Genomic DNA, 23,851 nt, shown 5'->3' on the forward strand with positions numbered 1-23,851 from the left:
CCCGTCCTCACCTCCTCCCTCTCTCCCCCTCGCTCACTCTTGCTTCACCCCGACAGGCCTCCTCCATGTTTCTCCAACTCACAAGGCAGAGTCCTGCCCCAGGGCCTTTGCATGGACTGTTCTCTCTTGCTTGGGCAGTGACCTTCCTCCAATATATGCATGACTCCCTCAAGCCTCTGCTCAACTGTCACCGTCTGGGCAAAACAAGGGACCTCACCTCCCGTTTTCAATTATTATAACCCACCCACTGCCCCATCTCCTAAGCCCTCTGCCTCTTTTTTCTCCATGATACTTACCACCAAGGATTCTACTTTTCTTGTTTATTTATCTGTCTCCCCAACTAGGCTGCTAGCACCACAGAGGCAGGAACAACATTGTTTTGTTCACTGCTCTTTCCTGTGCCTTAAACATCGTATATGATCAAGAAATATTTGCTAAGTGAGTAAATTAATTTTTTTAAGTAGGCTCCACACCCAGCATGGAGCCCAATGTGGGGCTTGAACTCACAACCCTGAGATCAAGACCTGAGCTGAGATCAACAGTTGGACACTTAACCAACTGAGCCACCCAGGTGCCCTGAGTAAATGAATTTTTAGAATGAATGAATGAATGAATGAATGAACAGTTGTTATGGTTGAGCCATAAGTTTGGCCCCAAAGCCCCTGGTGACCAAAACAAAAACTGAAATAGGATTAATTACAGTCTCCATGTGGATAAATCCAGTTCCCAGAGGAAGGCCCTGTGCCAAGCCACATAGGTATTTCCTCTCACTTATCTCCATAAGAAGCCTCTGTGGGGTGAGTATATTTGGAATCCCCATTTACAGATAAGCAAGGGAGGCCTGATGATATGCATGAGGCCATCCAGCCAGGAGGGCCAGCTCCCAAACCCATCGCTCACCACTGCACCAACTCCTCCCAAACTGGTCCATTATAAGAATCCCCCAGGTGCTAATAAAAAGTGCATATTCCAAAGACTCCTGGAAAGTCTGATTCAGGGAATTTATAACTAAACAAGGACCTCTAGGTGATTCTTCTAATCAAGGAAGTTTGAATAATGGCACTTCATGCAACAGAATGAGAGAAAGACAGAAAGAGGCTGGTTAAAGGCAAAACTTGAAAATATTTATAGGAACATTTAAGAGACTCTGTCTATGACCTTGAGACATGGAAGCACTCTTCAACAAGACAAAACAATGTATGAACCATTAACAAAGATCGATAAATTTGGATACATCCCATTTTCCAACTTTTGTTGAAATAAAACACACGAGGAATAAAATGAAAACACAAGTCAGGTGAAAATTCTGTGATGTTCATATGTGATCTGGAATATATGAAAAGCTCTGAGAAATCAGTAAGAAAAAGGTAAATATCCTGATAGAACAGGCAATTCATAGAAGAGGAAATCCAAGTGGCCAACAGCTTTTGGCAAAGATGTTCAACAGAGGAATGCAGGTTAAACCACTTTACACCCTCCAAATAGGCAAAAATCAAATTGCCCATCAAAACCAAGTGTTGGCAGAACACAAACTTCCTTTACATGCAAGGAATTGCAAATTGGCAATGCCACTCTGCAGATCATTTTGGCAATATCAAGGTTGAAGACAAGCACCCCTAGGATCCCCAGTTCTACTCCTAGGGATACACCATCAGCAAACTGTGGCCAAAGGGCCACATCTGGCCACACTTGTTTTGGGAAATAAAATTTTATTAGAACACAGTTACACCCACTCGTTTACATATTGCCTATGGCTGTTTTCACGCTACAGAGACAAAGTAGAGTAGACAAAACAGTGGCTGTCTGACCCACAAAGCCAAAAGTATTTACTCTCTGGTCTCATACAGGAAAATTTGTCAACCTCTGCTCTGGACCGATGCTTCTCAAACTTTAATGGGTCTCCTGGGGATTGCATTAAAATGCAGGTTTGATTCAGCCGTTCTGGGAGGAGCCTGAGAGTCTGCATTTCCAGCTGGCTCCCCGGTGTTGCTGGGCTGCTGGCCTGTGAACCATGATTTGAGTAGGTAGAAAGGATCCAGGTAACACAGAGGTCAGCCATGATGTGTCGTGAATCCTTGATAGACAAGACAGAGAAACGTGTCCTCATCAGCAGCTTCAACTCCTTTGATCTCTGCCCCCAGCAATCACCAACCAAGCGGGCAGAAACTTTCACTCAGTGTGTATTGTACACACTCTACGTGGGTCAGACATGCCTGAAGCAGGAAGGGAATTTCACACCTTCATAACCAAAAAGATCTCACTAGGTGTGAGATCTAGGGTGTTCTAAATGTTTATGCACGTTTCCCCTTGCAAACTTCAGTCTGGAGCACCATTTCTCTCATCCAGTTTCTGTGTGACACATAGTAGGAACTGAAAAATATATCTGTTGAAAAAATATGTATTTGATGAAGAAATGTTTCATATTCAGTTCCAAGAGTCATCATATATAAATAGCACTGACAAAAAAAAAAAAAAAAAAGGAGCCAGACCAGAACAAAGGAAAGAATTTTAAAGAATGAGAGGGTATTTCCCCTGAAGAGAGTACTACTCTGGAGCTGGGAACATGAGAGCTTTCTAAAAAGGCAAAAAGGGAGGGGAGTTAACATTTGTTGAACACTTGCTGTGTATAAAGTGCCATGCACACAATAAATGAGATCTAATCTTCTCAAATTATCTGAGGGGTGTGTGGTGGTCTCTACTTTGGAGAGGAAGAAACAGAAGCTTCTACCATGCCAGCTACCTCCGAGCAGAGGGAGGGAAGCGGGAGGGGGTTCTGAGAGGCCCCCTGTGGCTAGAACAAGATCAGAGTGGAAGTGTGCAGGAAGCAGGTTTTGACTCTAGAGAAGGAGTGGTGATGAGTTTTAGAGGAAGTGAGTTCTCCATCCCTAGAGGTATTCAAGTAGACTGTATGAGCACCCATCAAGAGACTCTGAGAGTCCCTTCTAATGTGGAAAGTCTATGATTTGCTTTAGGCAGATTCATTTCTGGGCTTTTCCAACCCAAGAGCGACCAGCCCCTGCTCTTGTGTCTACAGGATATGAGCGAGCTGGTCCAGACACCTCAGAGACCTCAGACACCTCAGACACCAACAAGGTGGCACTGTCAATAGCAAGCACCAAGCCACCCACATCTCCCAGCAGTGGGGTGCTACACAGCCACCCAACCTCCTTCTTCCCTCTCCCTTAAGCATTTTTTAATATCCCTCTGGTCAGAGCCAGAACTTCATTAAAGGCCTTTGTGCAGGATTAGCCACAGCTGTGTGGCACCTTTGTGTTGGAGGTCAGCTCCTCTGCACCCCCAGTCTCCACCCTCCCAGCTAGGGGCACTGGCTGGGGAGAAACAGGCCAGAGCCTCATCCTCCAGGAAGCCCTCCTTCCTCCCTCCCCAGGACACTCTTGAGAGACAGGAGTCTCTGAGCCAAAACCAAAGGCATTGGATATCTCCCACCTGCAATGGCCAAGCCTCCCCTGGCTACAGCTGTGATGAGCAGCATGGGAGGCCCGGCCGAGCCCTTGTTCTCTGCTCCTACTGGAAGGCCAAGCACTCAGAGCATGGGGGCGGGATGACCTTGCCCAGTCCCAGCCTGGAACCAGGACCAAGGAGTGAGCAGGTAGAGAGGGCCCGGGCAGTGATATGTGGGTTCTCCATGCTGTCCAGTAGGAGCAGTGCTCCTGGCTGGCACACATTTGTGACTGCAATAAACCCAGAGTGACCAAGAATGGCCCAGCTTCAGGGGCTGCTGGGGGGTGTGCCTGAGGCCCAATAACCCAGCTGGCCGGGGCAGCCAGGGCTGAGAGACTGCATCAGCCCAGAGGAGTGCTCCCCCTTACCCAGTTCTCCCCACAATCAAAGTTGGGGGCTTTTCATCCAGAATCTAATAAAAACTCTGATTTTTTTTTTTTCTAAAAAAGTGGTGCCTGAGTGAGAAACTGGGGAGGGAGGGTCTTTGATGAGCTCTGGGGCTCCAGGGTCCCTGGGGGGAGCTTCTCTGCAGCGGTCCCTTCTCCTGTCCACCCAGAGGTGTGTGTACTGGGGCTGAGACAGCCTCAGGGGCTGTGGGCAGCCAGAGAGAGAGAAGAAATGGACTCCCACCCCCATCCCACTCCCAATATTGCTGACCTGTTCCTGTGGTTCAAGACTCTGACCCAAGACACAGAGGAAGCCATCTGAACTGGGTGTGACGGACTCCCAAATGAGGTGGTCAGCGAGCCCCCTAGGAGAGCCCAAGACACAAGGATTCATACACCCTGAGACACTGCTTCATCCTTCAGCAGGACCCTCCGTGTGTCTATCCCCAAACCCCCACCGCTACCTCCAGAATAGGACCTGCAAAGCCGGGAGAGTTTCCTCACACTTGTCACTAAGCTGAGCACCGAAGGAGGTCCAAAGATCATGAATGGCTGGGCAAGGGGGCAGGTAAATTGTGAAAGTCAATGGGTGAGAGAATGGATGGATGGATGGATGGATGGATGGATGGATGGATGGATGAATGGATGGATGGATGGATGGATGGATGGATGGATGGATGAGTGAATCAATGGCCGAACGAACAGATGAGCACATGAATGAGTGATTAAACGAATAAATGAAGGAAAGAAGGATAGATGGATGAAAGGGAGGAGGAAGGAGGGAGGGAAGGTGGAAGACAGGAAGGAAAAGAGGGAGGGAGGAGAAACGGACGACCCACAACACATATTTTAGGCAGGATGGGAACCGGGTACGATCCAAGGTGAAACCCCAGCCCCTCCTCCCAGAGGCCTGGACACTGAGAAGTGGACCCCTCCAAGGCCCTTGCCCAGCCGGGGAGCTGAGTCAGGGGCAAGCCACTCATCTCCCCCAGACATACCCATGCTCAGTCCCAGCACCGCCCTGGGGGCCCGGCCCTGCCCGGGGGAGGCCCTCAGAGGGGGCCCCGGCCATCCCCCCACCCTGGAGGTCCCCTGCCCGAGGCGTGGGACTTGACGCGCAGTTTGTGGGGCAGGGAGGGCTGAGTAAGACGCTCAAGATCATTCCCTGGGACAGGATAGGCCAACCCAGGAGGCAGCTCCACTGGATCAGCAGTGGGTGTCAGCAACGCATCTGAGGGCCCAGAAGCCTGATAACCAGAGGCCATGGGTGACCACAGCCCCCAAAAGGGCCTGAGCTCTGGTCTGGTCCCCCCATGCCCATCCAGGAGGTGACAGCTGAAGAAGGCGGCTGGGAGGGCAGCCTGCAAGGCCATGTCCATTCTCTTGAGGTTGGGGGGAACAGGGTCCTGGGGGCGCCTGGGGGAAGCGGCCAGACCAGTCCACTTGTGAGCCGCCAGGCAGCCCCGGCATCCTGGAACCCCAGTGTCCAGAGCGCATGGCCTCAAAAGGCAGCCATGGGAGCCAGGGAGGGAGGGGAGTGGCTGGGCCCTAGGGCGGGGGTCTCCAGTCCAGGGGGGCTCCCACAGCAGTGCCTGCAGAGGCAGGGTCCGGGAGCCAGCAACGGAGGGCAAAAGGCCAAAGTGATGCCTGAGTGCCCACAGCTCAGCCCTGAGCAGAGCGTTCTCCTCCAGCAGCGTGGCCAGCCTGCCTTCAAGGGCTACGTCGTTGAGACGCCGCTTCTCCCGGGATCTCTTGGCCGCCTCGTTGTTCTTCCTCCGCTTCTCCCAGTAAACCGTGTCCTTCTTCTCTTCGGGCATGAACTCCCGCTGCCGCCGCACAACTGGGCCCCTGCCCCTCAGGGTCTTGCTGCGACCCTGAGATACCCCTGGGAGGCCCGAGAGACCCACGTCCATGGCTGCCTGGGGGTCCTGGGGAACAGGAAAGAAGTCTTGGACAGGAGGCAGGAGGCTGACCTGGATGAGTGTCCCTCTGATTTATCCTGAGACCCCCCCGTCACTGATGGGGGAGGGCGCAGGCGGAGTGGGAGCCCCACCGGAAGCCGGGATGGAGGCAGAGGAGGATGTAGTGGAAAGAGAAGCTGGTGGGATGGTTTGGCGCCTGGCGGAGTAGCGGGGGAGGCTGCCAGAGAGGCCGCATGGCTGGAAAAGGCTGAAGAACAGACCACAATCTTTATGGAGAGCTAGTAGGGCACCCTATTCTCTCGGAGGAAGCAGGCTCCCTCCCCCAGAGTTCTTACCACTGAGAAGATCAGCTGACAAGCCAAGGGTTCAGTTCAATCTGAGTTCCGGGGTAAGATCCTTGGAGATTCAGAGGGAGATAGAAAGAAGGCTAAACCTGGAAAGAAAGAAAATGTGTCCATGGAGTTAAACTGAGCCAAGTTGGGGTCAGAAAATAAGCCACTATCCATCTGAACTGTGCTGAGGCTGTGCCCCAAGATCTCCTCAACATGTGGCCAGAATTTTGCATCTGCCCATCTGCCCATCCATCCTCCTACCCATATATTCATAGGGTGATCTATTCACCTGTCCATTCACTCAACTGTCCATTTGTTCATCCCTCTACCCACCTACTCAACCAACTCACCATCTATCCATTTACCCACTCAACTACCCATCCACCATCTTATTTGTCCATCCATCCACTCATTCAAACATCCGTCTATCCCCCATCCAATTATAGAGTCATCTATACATCTACTGCCCACATGCTCATCCATCTAACTGTCCAGTCACCGATGGATTCATTTTTTAAAATAATATTGTGCCTACAGGTAACAAATGAAGAAATAGACAAATCGGACTCCATAAAAAATCTTAAATTTTGTGCATCAAAAGATACTGCCCTTAAAGTAAGAAGATAACCCATAGAATGGGAGAAAATATTTGCAAATCATATCTGATAAGGGATTAATATCCCAGAACATACAGAGAACTCCTACAACTCAGCAACAACAACAAAAAAATGAACAACCCAGTTCCAAAATGGTCACAGAGCTGGAATAGGTCCATAAGCAGACAGGATGGTCAACATCACTGATCATTATGGAAATGCAAATCAAAACTACAATGAGATACCACCTCACACCCATTCAGATGGCTGCCATCAAAACAAGACAGAAAATAGCAGGTGTTGGCCGGGAAGTGAAGAAATCAGAACCCTCATGCACTATGGGTGGGAATGTAAAATGGTACAGCCATTGTGGAAAACAGTATGGTGGTTCCCCAAAAAATTAAAAATAGAATTCCCTATAATCCAGGAATTCCTTTTCTGGGTACATACCCAAGAGAATTGAAAGCAGGGTCTCAAAGAAATATTTGTCCACCTATGTTCATAGCAGCATTATCCATGATAGCCAAGAGCAGGAAGCAACCCAAGTATCCATTGACAAATGAATAAATAAGCAAAATAGGGTCCAAACATACAATGGAATATGATTTAGCCTTAAAAAGGAAGGCCATTCTGACACCTGCTACAACATGGATGGACCTTGAGGACATTGGTTCAGTGAAATAAGCCAGACAGAAAAAGACTAGTCCTGTAGGATGACTACTTGGGGTAGTCAAAATCATAAAGACAGAAAGTAGAATGGTGGGTGCCAGGGGTTGAGGGGAGAGGAAAATGGAGAGTTATGATTTAATGATTTAATGAGTATAGAATTTCCAGTTTACAAGCATATGGTGGTGATGGCTGCACAAAAATGAGAATGTATTTAAAATCCCTGAACTGTATACTTAAAAATGGTTAAGACAGTAGATGTGGGGCGCCTGGGTGGCTCAGTTGGTTAAGCAACTGCCTTCGGCTCAGGTCATGATCCTGGAGTCCTGGGATCAAGTCCCGCATCGGGCTCCCTGCTCGGTGGGGGGCCTGCTTCTCCCTCTAACCCTCCCCGCTCTCATGTACTCTCTCTCTCTCATTCTCACTCTCTCAAAATAAATAAATAAATCTTTAAAAAAAAAAAAAAAGACAGTCGGGGCGCCTGGGTGGCTCAGTTTGTTAAGCGACTGCCTTCAGCTCAGGTCATGATCCTGGAGTCCCGGGATCGAGTCCCGCATCGGGCTCCCTGCTCAGCAGGGAGTCTGCTTCTCCCTCTGACCTTCCCCCCTCTCATGTGCTCTCTCTCTCTCTCTCTCTCATTCTCTCTTTCAAATAAATAAATAAATAAATCTTTTAAAAAATAAATTAATTAATTAAAAAAGACAGTAGATGTTATTATGTATATTTTACAATAAAAGAAATTTTAATAATTATACTAATGTAACTTTACTGAGAGCCAGGCATCTTGCCGTTCATATATTCACTCATTGGTCTCACTCCCTCCACCCTCAACTTGTCCATTCCTTCAACTATCCAGTAAGTATCCCCACCCCGTGTCATCCAGCCTTTCACAAACCCATTCATTCATCTGTATATTCATCCATGGGTCCATCCATCTACCCAACCACCAAAAATCAACCCATGAGAATTTGCCACGTACCTAGTTTTGAAGAACCAGAACGTGAAGAACAGGGTGGGAAAAAGAATCAAAATCATAAGATTCCAAGCTCCTAGGGTTGGGAGCTGGAAAAGATGCCCAGGGTCCCAGGGATACTCCAAGAATGGGGAACACCTCCTTAACCTCAGCACAGTTTCTCATATTGGTTTTCCTGAAAATTCTAACGCAAGGTCTGGGTTCTATCAACCTCCTGAGTTCCCTGAACCTAGGATGTCCTTACCTTCCGTGACCCTGATACAAAACAGGTGGAGAGAAAGAGAGAAACCCCAGAGAAAAGGTTTTCTGCCTGAGAAGCAAGCATGGGGATTCTGCCCGAGAAGTCACAACGGGCTCCAAGAAAGAGTAGACATCAAGAGCTATCATCCTTGTTCAGAAAACCTATGGCTAACCTTCATGAGGGCAGGTATATGTCTTTGTCTACCACTGTATCTCTGGTGCCAAGTATTGTGCTTGTAGACACTAGGTGGTAAATAAACACTGTTGAGTGAATGATGAACGAACAAACAAATGAAAACAGAACTTTGTTCACAGAAAATATTCTCAAAAACTAATGATGTATTGTATGGTGACTAACATAATATAATAAAATTTTTTAAAAAAAGAAAATATTCGGCCCTCCCAAAATAAGATGAAAGCAGAGAGGGAGGCAAACCATAAGAGACTCTGAACTATAGGAAACAAACTGAGGGTTGCTTGAGGGGAGGTGGGTGGGGAGATGGGGTCACTGGGTGATGGACATTAAGGAGGGCACTTGACATAATGAGCACTGGGTGTTATATGCAACTGAGGAATCACTAAATTCTACCTCTGAAATGAAAAAAAGAAAGAAGGAAAGGAAGGATGGAAGGAAGAAAGGAAGGGAAGGGGAGGGGAGGGGAGGGGAGGGGAGGGAAGGAAGGGAATTTTTGGCCCTCCTTTTAACTGCCAATCGAAAACCATGAAGCCTACTTGCATTTCCCTTTTTGCTTTGGCCACCAAGAAACTTAGCACTCAGTTTCAAGATAAATTGTAATAACCTTCTTGATTGGGAAAGCAGTTTTTCTTCTCCAATGTTATTATTTGAATTTAGTCTTTTGCTCTGTGCTAAAAGCACTTGGCATTAGTGTCTATGACTGCATTAGATCATTCAGATCACGTATAAAAGCGGATCGAGGCATAAACCATCAAAAAACAACATTCCTCAGAAGTCTGACCATGAAACATAACAATAAAAAAATTTAAAAAAAAGAAGTCTGACCATGATTCTAAGTCCACATTTCCCAAAGAATGTTGTCCAGAACCCCAGTGCCAAGGGTGCTGCCAAAAGAAAAAAATATATACAATGCATTTGAGAAATACTGCGTATCTTATTCCCTATATAAGAATCATTAAAGGTTCTGAGAAGCCCTACAAAACACACACACACACACACACACACACACACACACACACACACACACGCATTTAACCTTTGATTTAAAGGTTCTCATATTTTTTTGCCCACAAAATATTTACTTTACAGAATACCTTGGGATGCATATTTATTCATTTATTCATACAACACAGGGCCAGGTCCTACAGTGGTTACTGGGGCAATAGAGGAAAATCAAACAGCCTCCTGCCTTCACAAAGCCCACAGTCTCATGGTAAAGGTGGGTGGGATGACAATGGAAAATACAGGCTTAGAGAGGGTCTGTTATCTGCCCAAGTCACACAGTAAGTTAGTGGCAGAACAAGGATTTGAACCCAGTCTGTCTAATGTGTGGGTCCATTCTGCTTACAGCTCTAAGGGGCTGCTATGTCTGGCAATCATAGCTGGGCTTGGAGAAAAAAGCCTTGTGGGGCTCTGCAGTCACCTGAGTGGCCAAGAAATCCTAGTCACCAAATGGACTCCTGTGCCAGTGCTTCAGACCCCCTCTGAGAATTCCTGATTCCTGAGGGGACTCCAGCACCAAGACCCATGACCCCCTCTGAAACCCAACAGGCATCTGGGGCCACCCGCCCACCTGCTGGTGCTTGCTGCAGCGGGAGGCCACCCCACACTGGCCCACATCACATGGGCTAGAGAAGCATCTGCAGTCTGTGGACCCTGATCCACAGGAGCCAGGTGGGGAGCCCTGGTCCTGCACCTGCCTGCTGCTCACACCTGGGCTTTGCTCCTGGCAGCCAGACAAACCAACACATCTTTGTTCAGGAGGCCAAGTTCACTGACCCCTTCCAGACATCTGAGGCCATCACACCTTCTAGCAGGAGTGTATCGTCCTGCTTACAGAGAATAAAACTGAGGCTCAGGAGCTTACATGGCTGGCCTGGGGATACTCAGCAATTTCACAAATAAGGGTGACGTTCCCTCCCATCCTTTCCTCCCAGCACGGTGAGGGCCACCACCAACTCTAGACACCCCTGGCATCCTCCTCTCCCGGCCCCACTCACCCCACCTCCCACCAATGCCCCATCCACATGTGCACAAACCCCCTCCATGCTCCCCACAGCCCTGGCCACAGCTCAGGCATCTCCTAGCCCACCTGACCCCCACCCACCTCCACCATGGTCCCTCCAAATCCACCAGCAGCCCAGAGGAATCTTTTCAAAACCCTACTTATCCTCAGCTTGGAAGCCTCTGGGGTGTGCTTAAGAAAGTGCGAGTATCTTAGACTCCTGAAAACAGTGCTCACGTGCACCTCAGTTCACCCCCTGTCCACCCCCGGGGTCAGGGAGTGAACGGAGGAAGACACTGCATGAATGTCTTTTGGAATGAACCGATGAATGTATGAGTGAGCGTTTGAATAAATGAATGAGTAAAATGCAAGTGAATGAATGAGTAAGCAGATGAAGTAATACTCAAGGGTTAGAGGCCCTGAGAGTGGGGTACAGTAAGCCCGAATGAATCCTCTCTCCCCACTAAAGGGCTGGGCCTGAGCCTTCCACTGCCCAGACAGCTCATCTGAGCCCCAACCCAGACAAGCCCCTGAGACAGGCTCTCAGAGTCCCTTGTCCCACCAGTCACAGCATTCTCCTGCCACCCGACTGGCCCCATTCAGGGGGCCTCAGATGGTGTCCTGACCACCATTCCAACTTCAAGCATGCTGGCAAGAGCCTAGGAGTTGCCATGCACCAGCGTGGAGCACATCCCACGGCCCTGGGACCAGCATCCGAAGGCACCATCCTGGCTCGGGGAGAGAGGTCAGAAGAGAAGGGCAGGCTTAGAGACAACTCGAGCTAGAAAGGAAGGGGATGAAGCGCAGGGCTCCTCTAAGACCAAGTCAAAACCAGCAGATGGCCAAAGAAGACAGTAAAGACTGGCGGTCAGGTAGAGGGACAGGGGGCTCTTGCACCAAGCCAGTGAAGTAGATGAGGGCTAGTCTCACTGTGAAGCTCCCTTCCTGAGTCCCCCCTCCCTGTGGCTTGGCCTGAGCCCCCCCTAACCACCACCCCCACCTCCACAGGAACCCAAAGGGAGATGGGGCAGTAGATAGCTCAGCTGCCTGAATTTATTTAGAGAAGATGCAGCAAGGGCTGGGCTGAGCCTTCCTGTGGTCACCGAGGAAGCACTCAATGGAAAGCAGTAAGTCAGGGGCACTCCTGTGCAAAAGCCGGCAGCATCGGCAAATAAGGAAACAGGAAAAGGGTCTCCCCCAGAGACAGCCCCGGCCAGTTCCACCGCAGCCCCATCAGCACCACAGCCTCCCTGACCGGTGGTCACCAAAACTCTGCTTGGTTTTCTAGTGTGATGGGGAGCTCATTCACTGCAAGTCAAGCCACTGCCAGGCTGCGTGAGCTCTCACGATCAAGGTTTTCCAGGAATGGAGCTAATACCGACCTTCAGCAGAACTTTTCCAATTAGAATTCATCCTCTCTGCTCGTGAAAAACTCCTCCTTCCTTTGGCCCCTAAGTGCTCTGGGAATTTGATGGGTTGATGCTCACATCCCCTCAGCCCCTACTCCGATCTGCTTTCCTCAAAGGAAAGCAGCTATGCTTGTTGAGTACCTACTATGTGCTAGGCACTAACAGTGTCTCACTTTGCACTTACCACCACTCAGAGAACAAAGTTCAGTCACCACCCTCATTTGACAGATGAAAAGACGGAGGCTCTGAGAAGTCAAGTGACTGACCCACCTGAGTCAGCATGGCCAAGAATGCAGGTGCAACGAGCTCCAGAGCTCACACCTCTCTAACACACCAGGTTAAACCTTCCTGGCTTTCCCTACTCCTTCCACTGAAGACACAGTTTTGAGTTCATTTAGCACCTCTGACGGGTGGAGATCGGTGTCCACAGAGGGAAAAAGGATCTGGAAGCCACACAGCTAACAAGGGGACAGGGCTGAGATGAGCAGCCATGCTGCCGGGATGATGCAATGGATGGACAGAGTTAAGACCTTAAGCCTGCTTGAACTGGGTTCAAATCCTCCTTCCTAAATAAGTGTGTTTGGGCAGGTCACATCACCTCTATGAGCTTCCAATAACTCCTCTAAAATGAGGATAATAGTAGTACCTACTTCATTGGCTATGTAAAGAATAAATGAGATCCTGGGTGTTAAAAGCCGGTACATAGTAATAGTAAATGATCTACATGGCTACTTTTTATTTGTTGTTGGTGGTGGTAGTGGTGGTGGTATTAGAACCCTCTTCCACTAGGGATTCTGCTGAGCTGCTCCCATCATTATTTATGTTGAAAATACCTGTGAGAACCCTCAGAGACCACTCAACACACTGTATCAGTTTATGGATAACAAAACTGGACTTCCTTTCAACATGGCGGACCAAGTACACACTGAGACCTTCCCATTCCTCCCCAAACACTTAGAAATGACAGGAAAATACTAACTTGAATGAGGGACCAAAGAAGAAGTGCCCTATGACAAAGGTGTGCCCACCCATGTATGTACAGGGCCCCTAATATATGAGATCAAAAGCACACATTCTCAAGAGACTCTGACCAAGGAGAAATATCCTGAAGAGATGAGGAATTCATGAAGTTCCCACAAAGTCTCCAACTGGGAGAATTTACATCAGAGGAAACAGAGATCATTGGAGCAATCTGAAAGGAGTTTTGCAATGAATAGATTGAGGGACTCAAAAAGATAAAGGATGGAATAATAGCCATAAAACAAGAACAGGAGGTTATGAAACAAAAACAGGTAGATTTTTTTAAAAAGAACCAATCAGAGTTCAGATATGAAAAATACAGTTGCTAGAAAACGTAAGAAATGAGTTGCCAGGGCAACTGGGTGGCTCAGTCATTGGGCGTCTACCTTCGGCTCAGGTCATGATCCCAGGGTCCTGGGATCGAGCCCCACAGTGGGCTCCCTGCTCGGCGGGAAGCCTGCTTCTCCCTCTCCCACTCCCCCTGCTTGTGTTCCCTCTCTCGCTGTGTCTCTCTCTGTCAAATAAATAAAATCTTTAAAAAAAAAAATGAGTTGCCTACCAGAAGGGGAAAACAAGACCCAGAACTGGGAAGGATTTACCAAGGTTAAATGGGATTTCAGTGTCAGAGATGGACCCAGAACACAGAGCCCAGATTTTAGAAGACCAGAACTAAGGTCAAACTCAGGAGCTGAACCTTGGGGCCATTTGTGGAAACCCTCTTCAAGGGTGTCCTGTGATTCTTTCCCCCTCACTTTCTTGTTTTTTTTTTTTTTTTTCTTTTTTTCCCCTGTATTTTAATGTCGCTGCTGAGCTGGACTCCATAGCTCCTCCCTAACAAAGAACAGAGCTTCCCTCCCCTGACTGGTCAGGTGGGACAATGGATATGGAGAAATGGCCAGCGTTCTCCTCCAAAATCAGAATTAAATTAAGCAGAATCTGAATGTTAAGGAAAGGAGCTGACTGAGTAAAACTGAGAGAAACAGCCAATACTGGCCACAGGATGCTGGATGGATGACTTAACATCTCTGAGCCTCAGATTCCTCAACTATAAAATGGGCTCAAGGGTCCATGTCACATGCAGATGTTTTGAGAATTAAAGAGAAAGTTGTACGTACAAGACACCTGGCATATCCAGGGGGTCTCACGTGGAACACCTCCCTGGAGCTCACCAACACTCTTTTTTAAGCCCATAGAAACCCCAGATGAGGACAAAACTACAGTCACTGGGCCACAGACAGAGGAGAGATATTTAAAACTTTGAAAGGAAAAAAAAAAGGTGAGAAAAAAAGATGAATCAAAGGAGAGAGTGTAGGCTGACTTACAAATCCCCCACCTACGTGGTCAGAGGACAGCCCACAAGCTTTCCCTTTGCTCCGTGCTACGAGGGGAACTAAAAATGACCACAAACTCTCCAGTGGGTGTAAGCCTTCTTAATACAGGCAGGAGATGACATTCGTGTGGCCAACGCACATCTGGAAAAACTGTTCACCCCACTTCCCTAACAAGAGAAATACTCATTTGTTTTCATCTCTGCAATGAAATACCAGTTTTTTTCTGGCTGAAACTGGCAAAGATTTCCAAACAATAAAACCCAGTGCTGGCAAGGATGTGGTGAGATGGGCACTTGCGTACCTAGAAGGCGAAGGTGTAAACTGCTTCCTGGCAAAGCTATTAAGCAATATGAAATAAAGTTGGACTCATACCTTGTTTGAGGAATGAGGATATCCCTTCTCTCCCACCTGGGTCACTATTCAAGCCATCTCCCTATTCTGGCCTCAGGAACCCCAGAATCCTTCCTCAAACACACATCCCAGCCACTTAGAACCTCTTTTATTTCCTAAAGAGGTGTTCTCTCACCTCCACATGCTGTCCCTTCTGTCTTAAACATTCTTCCTCTTCTTTCACCTCTTCCCCAGCCAAATCTTACTCATCTCAGGACTAAGTCTAGATGTTACCTCTTACAGCAAGCGCACCAAACTGACCACTCTCAGCTAGGCCAGGCGCCTCGTCTGGGCTTCCAGCATCCTGTGGTTTCCACCATCACCACGGTGATCACTCTGGGTCTGTGCCCTCCCCCGTCCACAGATCTCCAGAATAGGTACTTGATAAATAACAGGAGTGAAATATTTGAAAAAAGGGTGTGCTCTGTGTGGTCCCAGAAGTTTGAGCCAGAACCACAGATTAGGACACAGAGATGCAAGTTGGAGTCAGAGTCTGAAATTTTCTAGGGGCACCTGGGTGGCTTAGTTAGTTGGGTGTCCAACCCAAGTCATGATCTCGGGGTCATGAGATTGAGCTCCACATTAGTCTCCACACTGAGCATGGAGCCTGCTTAGGCTTTTCTCTCTCTCTCTCTCTCGCTCTCTCATCTTCCCCTGCACGCCCTACTCACGAGCTCTCTTGCTCTCTCTCTCTCTCTCTCAGAATAATAATAATAATAATAATGAATTTTCTAGAAATTCCAGCTCACTAACCCAGCAGAAGCTGCCTCCAGAGGTAATGAGCTGCCCATCACAGGAGGTGTGCAAGCAGGTGGTTGGAAACCACTTCTCTTGCTCTGACTTCTCCACTTCTGCCTGCCCAGACTCAGAGGCCCAGGGATGGAGAAGATGCCCTCCTCCCCAAGTTGTTCCACGTGGCTTTCCTCTGACCCAGAAGACTGCCCAGCGAGGTCTATGGACCCACAGAGGCTATTCCCACGGAGCTGATACAGCCCAGCCCGTTCCTCAGAAAGGCCACAGAGTCCCAAGAGGCTACACTCTCACAGGGTTTGGGGAGCCTGATGGAGCCTTGGGGCCCTCTCACTCTGAGAAAACCTCTGCCTCATAAAAGCCCCAGTGAAACCAACCTCTAAAATCGAGAACCCTCTGTGGGAACTCAGATTTCAAGGGGAAAATGCAAGGCACTCTGGGACTGTGGCAGGCCTTACCCCTCCCCATGGCCCCCTCCCGGGCCCCATGGAGAGGAAGCCATTTGTACCTCTGTGCCCAACCCACAAGCCCAGCTAGAGTCCCAGATCCAGGACCAGACTGATAGGCAGGCAACAGGGTGTCTGCCGTCCGTGCTGTGATAATGACATACTGCATCACCTTAGACAGGGGCCTGCTGCTCTCCCAGCCTCCGTCTTTCCATTGTCAAGTGGGTACAAGATTGGTGCCTGGGTTGGTAAGGAACCCAGGTACGTGCTTAGTCCCAAAACATAGTAGGTGTTTTGTTCCTGAACTCCCTGAGCTTCAGGGAGGTCCCTGGGGCTCATGGGGTCTGATCCAATGGCAGGAGGGTGTCCCCCATGAGCATCAGCTCAATAGAAATCGACCTCCTGAAACTGACCAGGAACGAAATTCATCTCAGGGACTTTAAGTCCTCGGCTCCCGGCCACAAAGATCCCTCAGGCTCCACCTCCCCTTCCATGCAGCCCAAACCAAAACAACCCCCAAAATGAGAAGAGGCCCCCTAACCAGCCTGGGGTGGTGTCGCCAGGAAGGAGTGAGGACATCTGGCCCCAATCACCACCCAGACCCCAAGGGTAACAGTTCAGAGGTGCTCCCTGTCCAGCCAAGTCCAGGACCCAGACAGCCCCTGCTCCCAGTCAGGCCCTGGGTCTCTCTTCTGGGCACCTGAATCCCCAAATCCCCCCCAAAGGTATCTGGACACCATCCACCCACACATCTCGTCAATCCTGCTCCAAGCCTCATGGCTGTGACTCCTTGCACTCACTCCACTCCAGCCACACAGGGTCTTCTCTCCGTGCTCCCAGCACTCCAGGCATGGCCCTGCCTCCCGGCCTTTGCACACGCTGTTCCCACCTCCTGGAATGCTGTTCCTCCAGATACTCCCATACAGTCACTCCCTCACCATCTCCAGGTCTCTCCTCCTCAGCAAGATCTGTCCTGACCCTTAGGCTAAATCACCACACACACACACACACACACACACCCCTTCATTGTCTCTCCTTATCCTGCTTAGAGTTTATTCAGGGCACTTACCACTCCCTTACTTTTTAGTTACTGACTGATTTGCTTAATGTCCATCTCTGCCACTGGAACGCTAGCCCCTGAGGGCAGGGACAGCCCCTCTCTGTGTCCCGGTGCCTAGAACAGCACCCAGCACACAGCAGGTGCTTAATAGCTATTTGTTGAGTGAATGAATGAATGTGAACGATGTCAATTCTCACAACTTCCCTGAAAGGCAGGTTTACCCCCTTTTGCCACAGAGGCTCAGGGAGGTCACACAGCTGACCACACAGCTGGTCACAGGTGGGCTTGGAACCTGGGCAGCTGTACCCCAGAGCCTGCCCTCTGGAGACCCGACATATAGCCAGAGGTGTAGCATGTCCCAAAGGCACCTTGACACCAGGACGCAGTTCCTGGCTCCAGGGCCTTAGGCTCCTTTCTGTGAAATGGGCCCAGGGCACTGAGAAAGAGCTTCTGGCTCTGGGGAGCTCTGCCCTCCACCCTAGGAGTGACTGTCCTGGAATACACCATGGTTCCCGGAGACACGCAGGGCCTGGACACCCACTGGCCTCATCCAAGCCCCTTCTGGGTGCCCAGCTCTGCCTGTGCTAAGCACATTACAGACACTATCTGCCAGAGGGATCTTTCACCACACAGATTATGCCGCTTTCCAGCCCAAAACCCTCAGCCGATCAAGACCACCTTCCTTTGCCCAACCCATGGAGCCCCTGCACAGTCCACGAGGGGCTGGCCCCCTCTGTGCTCCAGCCACTGGGACTCACCACAGGACCCTTGTACCTACAGTCTTGCTGTTTGGACCGTCTTCCTCCCCTCCCCTGGGTTCCTAATTCTCATCCTCTGATTGTAAATTCTCCGAGAAGCCCTCCTGAACTTCCCAGGTGCCCCTACTCTGCGCCTACTGAACATCAGGTGTTTCAACTTCTTAGCATTTATTATCCAAGTAATTTTACATTCATTTGTGTAACTTACTAACATCTCTCTTTCTTCAATGAGGCCAAGACCTGTGTTTCTCCTCCCAGTATATCCCCGCTCCAGGGCCTGGCATGTAGTAGATGCTCAATAAATACTTGAATGAATGATTGTGCTGGATCCCACATCACAGGTGAGGAGACTGAGGCTAGCTCCCGACCCCTCCTCTGCACAGCCTGCCCCCCCACCTCCCCCAGGCAGCCTCCTACCTCACCTCCAGCTCTAGGGCAGTGGTTCGGACGTTTGTCAATATTTGGGGACACACTGGTTGTCATGACAAGGGGAGAGGGTTACTGGCATCTAGGGGGTAGATCCCAGCGATACTGCTCAACACCCTCCAGTGTCCAGGACAAAGGGTTATCCAGGGTGTAGTGGAGAAATCCTGCTTTAGGAGAAGTGCCCACATCCTAGCCTGACTGATAAAGACCGGCTAGGCCTGGGTCATGCAGTCAGAATGAGTGGGAGCTGTGACGAGATCACAGGATAAATTTCACCTGGACCCAGCTGCCCCTGTTTCAGCTGTTTTTTTTTTTTTAATAAGGCACCATCAAAAGACACGAATCACAGAGCAAAAAAGCAACTGACAGAATGGAAGAAAATATCTGCAAATCATAGATCTGATAAGGGATTAATATCCAGAATACATAGAGAATACCTACAACTCAGCAATAATGACCAAAAAAAAAAAAAAAAAAAAAAACTCAATTAAAAATTGAGCAAAGGGCTTAAACAGACATGTCTCCAAAGAAGATATCTGATTGGCCAATAAGCTCATGACAAGAGGTTCAATATCACTCAGCATTCCAGAGGACCAGTCCATGCTCCGGACATGGCCACTTGCACAGTGTTTCCTTCTTTTTTTTCCAGTTTTTTTTACTTTAGTAAAATACACATAAAATTGCCATCCTAACCATTTTTAGTAATATAGCTCAGTGATATTAAATACATCCATAATGTTGTGCAACTGTCACCAGCATCCGTCTCCAGAACAGTGCAGGTTTGGACTGCGTGGGTCCACTCACACGCGGGTTCCTTCATAAACACCCTCCAGGCCTGTCAATGCACTTTCTCTTCCTTATGATTTCCTTAACAACACTGTTCTCTCTGGCTGACCTCACTGTAAGAACACAGCGATCCGTGTAACACACAACATAGGCATTTATCAACTGTTCTCATCATCACGAAGGCGGCTGGTCAACAGCAGGCTGATGGTAGGTTCTGGAGAGTCAAATGTGGTATGTGGATCTCTGACTCGCAGGGGCTGACACCCCAATTCCCGTGTTCAAGTGTCAATGGTACAATGAGATACAGCCTCAGGCACATGGGGATGCTATCAAAAAAAGAAAAACAAAGCAAAAACAAAAAAAAACAAGACCAGAAAATCACCAGTGCTGGCAAGCATGTGGTGAAACTAGAAACTTCACGCACTGTTGGCCGGAATATAAAATGGCAGAGTCCTTCACTGTGGAAAACAGTATGGGGGTTCCTCAAAAACTTAAAAATGGAACTCCCATATGATCCAGCAGTTCCATTTGTGGGTCTACACCTAAGAGAACAGAAAGCAGGGACTCAAAGAGGTGTGGGCACACCCATGTCCACAGCAGCATGATTCACAGCAGCTAAAACGTGGAAGCAGCCCCCGTGTCCATAGACACATGAATGGATCGACATGACGTGGCCCATCGACACAATGGAACATTCAGCCTAAAAAGGAAGGCCGTTCTGACACCTGCTACAACACGGATGGGCCTTGTGGACATTTTGCTCAGTGAAAAAAGCCAGTTGCAAAAAGACAAATACTGTATAAATCCACTGATACAGGGTTCCCAGAGTAGTCAGAGACACAGACAGAAGGTAGATGGTGGGTGCCAGGGGCTGGAGGGTGGGGCAGGGGGAGAGGGGAGTTAGTATTTAATGGGGACAGAGATTCAGTTTGGAAAGATGAGAAAGTTCTGGAGGCGGATGCTGGTGACAGTTGCACAACATTTTGGATGTATTTAATACCATTGAGCTGTATTACTAAAAATGGTTAGGATGGCAATTTTATGTTATGTGTATTTTACCAAAGTAAAAAAAAAATTGGAAAAAAAGAAGGAAACACTGTGCAAGTGGCCATGTCCGGAGCGTGGACTGGCATGTCTGCAGAACTCCAGACACGTCAAGCCCTCCAGGGCTCCCACCTCCCATAGGGTAAAAGCCCAAGTCCTCCCTGAGGCCCAAAAGGTCCTGCACAACCTGTCGCATTCCCTCCCTACCCTCCCAACTCCCCACCCCCACCCCCCCTTCACTCCACTTGGGCCACAAGGGCCTCCTTACTGTTCCTCCAACACGCTGGCCCAGTCCTGTCCCAGGGCCTTTGCACAAGCATGCCCTCCCATTTCAATACCTGCATGGCCGATCCCCTCTCTCAATGCCCATGACCCTCTATGCATGACAGAGTTCTTGCCCCAGCCAAACCCTTCTATGTCAGACTTGAAGTTTGGGGAGCAAGGCCTGACCTAGATAGTGGGTGGTCTCTGAGACACAAACATCCAGATGGTTTGCACCAAGTGAACCAGTGATTTCCACCCTCAGGGCCAATCACAGATGGGTGTGGGCTGTCTCACCTGCTCTTCCCATCTGAGCAGGGCCCAGAGACCCCAGGCACCTGCTGCCACCAGATGGTGGGCCCAAAGCAATTGTTCAATAAACAAGTGGGTAAAAGTGCATTGTGGAGGGACAGAGAAGAGAGAGAGGGGAAGAGAAAGAGATACAGAAAGAAACAGAAAAGACAGGGAGAGCAGACAGAGAAGGAGAGAGGGAGGCCAGCAAAGAGAGGTAGAGAGCAGATGGCTGCTAACCCACGAATGGCACACAACACACCCAGCAAACAATAGCCAGAGGTCTGTAACCACTAAGTGTCTGCAACAAACGCTCGTTCCCGTCCTCAGGCCCACTGGGACCTCACAGCACTTACACTAGACCCCAACACCCCCCAGTCTTTACCACCAGTGCATCCCCACAACAGTCAGACCCTGAGGACAAACACGCACAGGTCTGCACAGCAGACCACCACATCCTGGAACACCGCGGGCCCCCCGTCAAGTGACAAACCCGACCCTCCCCTTCAGCCAGACCCCTAGACAACTACACCACAGCAGACCCTCCCAGGTCCCCACGCACCCCCTTCTGAGACCTCGGCCTTCCACCCAGAGCCCCCCCCAACACACACACAACAATGGGTGGAGTCACCCATAACGACCAGCACTATCAGGTCCTTTTCGGGGTTGCATGAAGTCTGCGCTTTTTCACCCCTAAGTGCTGACCAGGCGACAGCAGCTGTCCTCAGCCTCCTGACGTAGGGGCCAGGGGCCAGGTATGGGGGCAACACCCAGAGAAGAAGCAGGGAGGAGGGCGGGAGCAAGGAGCCCGAGAGAAGGGAGCAGAGGTGGGGTGCACAGGGAAGGTGGGCTTTGGAGGCAGTGGGCTGCAGAGAGAAGGCAGTTGCTGGAGGGCCCCCCAAAATAGATGCAGGCATTGGGGGCTGAAGCCAGATGCTCCCACCCGTGGCTGTGTGAAGCCTGGCCCTGGCCACCTCCCCGCCGGCCAGCCCTTCCTGTCCTGTCCCCAGGGCCACTCCAGGTCTCCCTCAGGGCAGCGGGGTCCAAGGAGACAGAGCCCAAGAGGGGAGAGGACAGGCCCCTCCAAGTCACAAAGAGGCCTGTTCTCCCTCGCCCAGCCTGGAGCGGGGCTTGGATGAGGCCACAGAGATGTGACAGACAGAGACAAAGAGACACACAGGTAGGGAGACACATAGAGAGAATCCCAAAGAGGGCCAGAGACCCCAAGACATAGGGAGACACAGAGAGAGAGAGATGGGGCAGGAAAGCTGGAGGGAGCAGAAAAGACTCAGAGACAGTATTAGAGGGACGGAGACGGGTGGGGGAGGGGGCGGAGATCTGGGGGAGGGTCCCCGAGGTTCCCCCCAGAACCCTGGATGTCGGGCAGCCCACGCGGGCCTCTACCTGCACAGGGGGCTCACTTCCCAGGTCGCTGTTTCCCCAGCAAGTCCTGTGTGAGCCACGAGCCATGCCACATCAGCTGCGCGGGGCCTCCAAACTCCCTGCGGTGGAGGGAGTCACCAGCGCTTCCGTAAAGGTGACACCTCAGCCCCCAGCCTGTAGCTCGTGGCTTTCCCTGCAGCGCTGCCCCCCCCTCAACCTGTTGTCTGCCCAAGGAGCAGGTGCTGTGGGCTGGCTCCAACTCAGGGGGGTCACTGGGGTGCAAACAGCCCCACCAGGAGAGCACAAAGGGAGGGGGACCTGCTGGTCTCACCACTGGGGGCCCAGCAAGGGGGGTAGTCTGGATGGCCAATGCTAGAGCATCTCATTCCACCCCCACTGAAATCCTTCTAGAAAGATCAGAGGAGCAGAAGGAAGGGTCCCTTTCTCTCCTTCCATGTGAGGATGCTCTCCTGCTCAAACACCCTCTGTGGCTCCTCGTTGCCTTTCAGATTTTCTAATTCCTTGCCCCGGACATATCCTCTGGCCCAGTCTACCCAGCAGAGGAAACAAGCACAGAGCATTTTGGAATGTGCCCCCATGGGAGAGTGAGGCCCAGTCTTTAACTTCAGTATGAGTTTTCTGAATGGACATCAGTAAATGGGGATGGAAGGTTTTCCAGGCAGAGGGAACAGCACATGCAAAGGCTCAGAGGTAAGGACAGCATGGATACGTTTGGAAGGATCCTGGGAGAGAGAGACGGTCAGAGCTGCTTGGAGGAAAGCCCTGAGTCATGGCGCCTGGACGTGAACAGACTGCAGAGGTAGGGCGGGGGGCTGGAGGTGAGGAGGAGTCCGAGGCACGCCCCACGTGCTGTGCACCCCCCAGCACCTCACCTCCTCCCCGCTGGATTTGAGGAAGAGCGGGCCTTGATTTGGGAACAGCGGCACCTCGTGGGCACGATGTGGAACTGCACCCTCCTTCGTGGATTCATTCTGCAGACGTTAACGGCAAGCTCAGCCCCGTTCCCGGTGTATTTGACACCCGGCTGGGGTCATCTTTTAATTCCCCCTTCCTATAAAATAAATTCACCTTCAGCAAAAATCATGAAATGAAAAAATTATAATAGCCCCAAAATAAGTACAGATGGTGAAAATTTAATTAATGCCAGATAGAAAAATACTTTGTGTAAATAGTGGCCAGTAACTAAGTGAATTTTAATAAAACTGCAAACAGAAGAGTTTGGGAAGCCACTAAGTCATACCACTGATGTACCATTTTACTTTCTTGATTCATTCATTAATGTTAAAACAAAGAATAATTTTTTTAAAGATTTTATTTATTTATTTGACAAGCAGGAGGAGTGGGAGAGGGAGAAGCAGGCTTCCCGCTGAGCAGGGAGCCCGATGCGGGCTCGATCCCAGGACCCTGGGATCATGACCTGAGCCGAAGGCAGACGCTTAACGACTGAGCCACCCAGGCGCCCCAAAGAATAATTTTTTAAAAAATAAGTTTTCTACACTTCAAATACCTTACAATTTTGCCAATTACACCTCAACAAAGCAGAAAATTTAAAGAAATAAAAAGAATTAATTTCCCTTTTTAAGATATCAAACTCAGCACTATAGTTCATGTATGAAATAATATTTACACTTACTTGCCAATGAAAAATATTGTGTCTCATGATTTGCAATCCTTCATGTTTTAATAAACACAAATAA

The 23,851-nt window shown here is 49.7% G+C and overlaps 1 protein-coding gene across 4 annotated transcripts; it reads right to left on the reverse strand.

Moving 5' to 3' along the window:
* Positions 1–1,113: 1,113 nt before the first annotated feature.
* NFILZ (NFIL3 like basic leucine zipper) lies at positions 1,114–23,371 on the reverse strand. 4 transcript variants are annotated; one of them, XM_027582104.1, is made up of 5 exons: positions 23,027–23,371; positions 6,106–6,203; positions 5,508–5,776; positions 4,120–4,213; positions 1,114–2,074 (listed from the first exon to the last, which is right to left on the reverse strand). In XM_027582104.1, the coding sequence occupies exons 3-5, from the start codon at positions 5,759–5,761 to the stop codon at positions 1,766–1,768; spliced, it is 657 nt and encodes a 218-aa protein (XP_027437905.1). In that variant the 5' UTR covers positions 5,762–5,776; positions 6,106–6,203; positions 23,027–23,371; the 3' UTR covers positions 1,114–1,765. The 4 variants fall into 4 exon arrangements, 3 of the variants coding, with proteins under 3 accessions (XP_027437905.1, XP_027437903.2, XP_027437904.2); XR_004819639.1 differs by having other exon boundaries at positions 4,120–5,776; XM_027582102.2 differs by having other exon boundaries at positions 1,114–5,776.
* Positions 23,372–23,851: the final 480 nt, after the last annotated feature.

The sequence above is a fragment of the Zalophus californianus genome, chromosome 1, assembly GCF_009762305.2.
Source record: "Zalophus californianus isolate mZalCal1 chromosome 1, mZalCal1.pri.v2, whole genome shotgun sequence".
Classification (NCBI taxonomy): Eukaryota; Metazoa; Chordata; class Mammalia; order Carnivora; family Otariidae; genus Zalophus; species Zalophus californianus.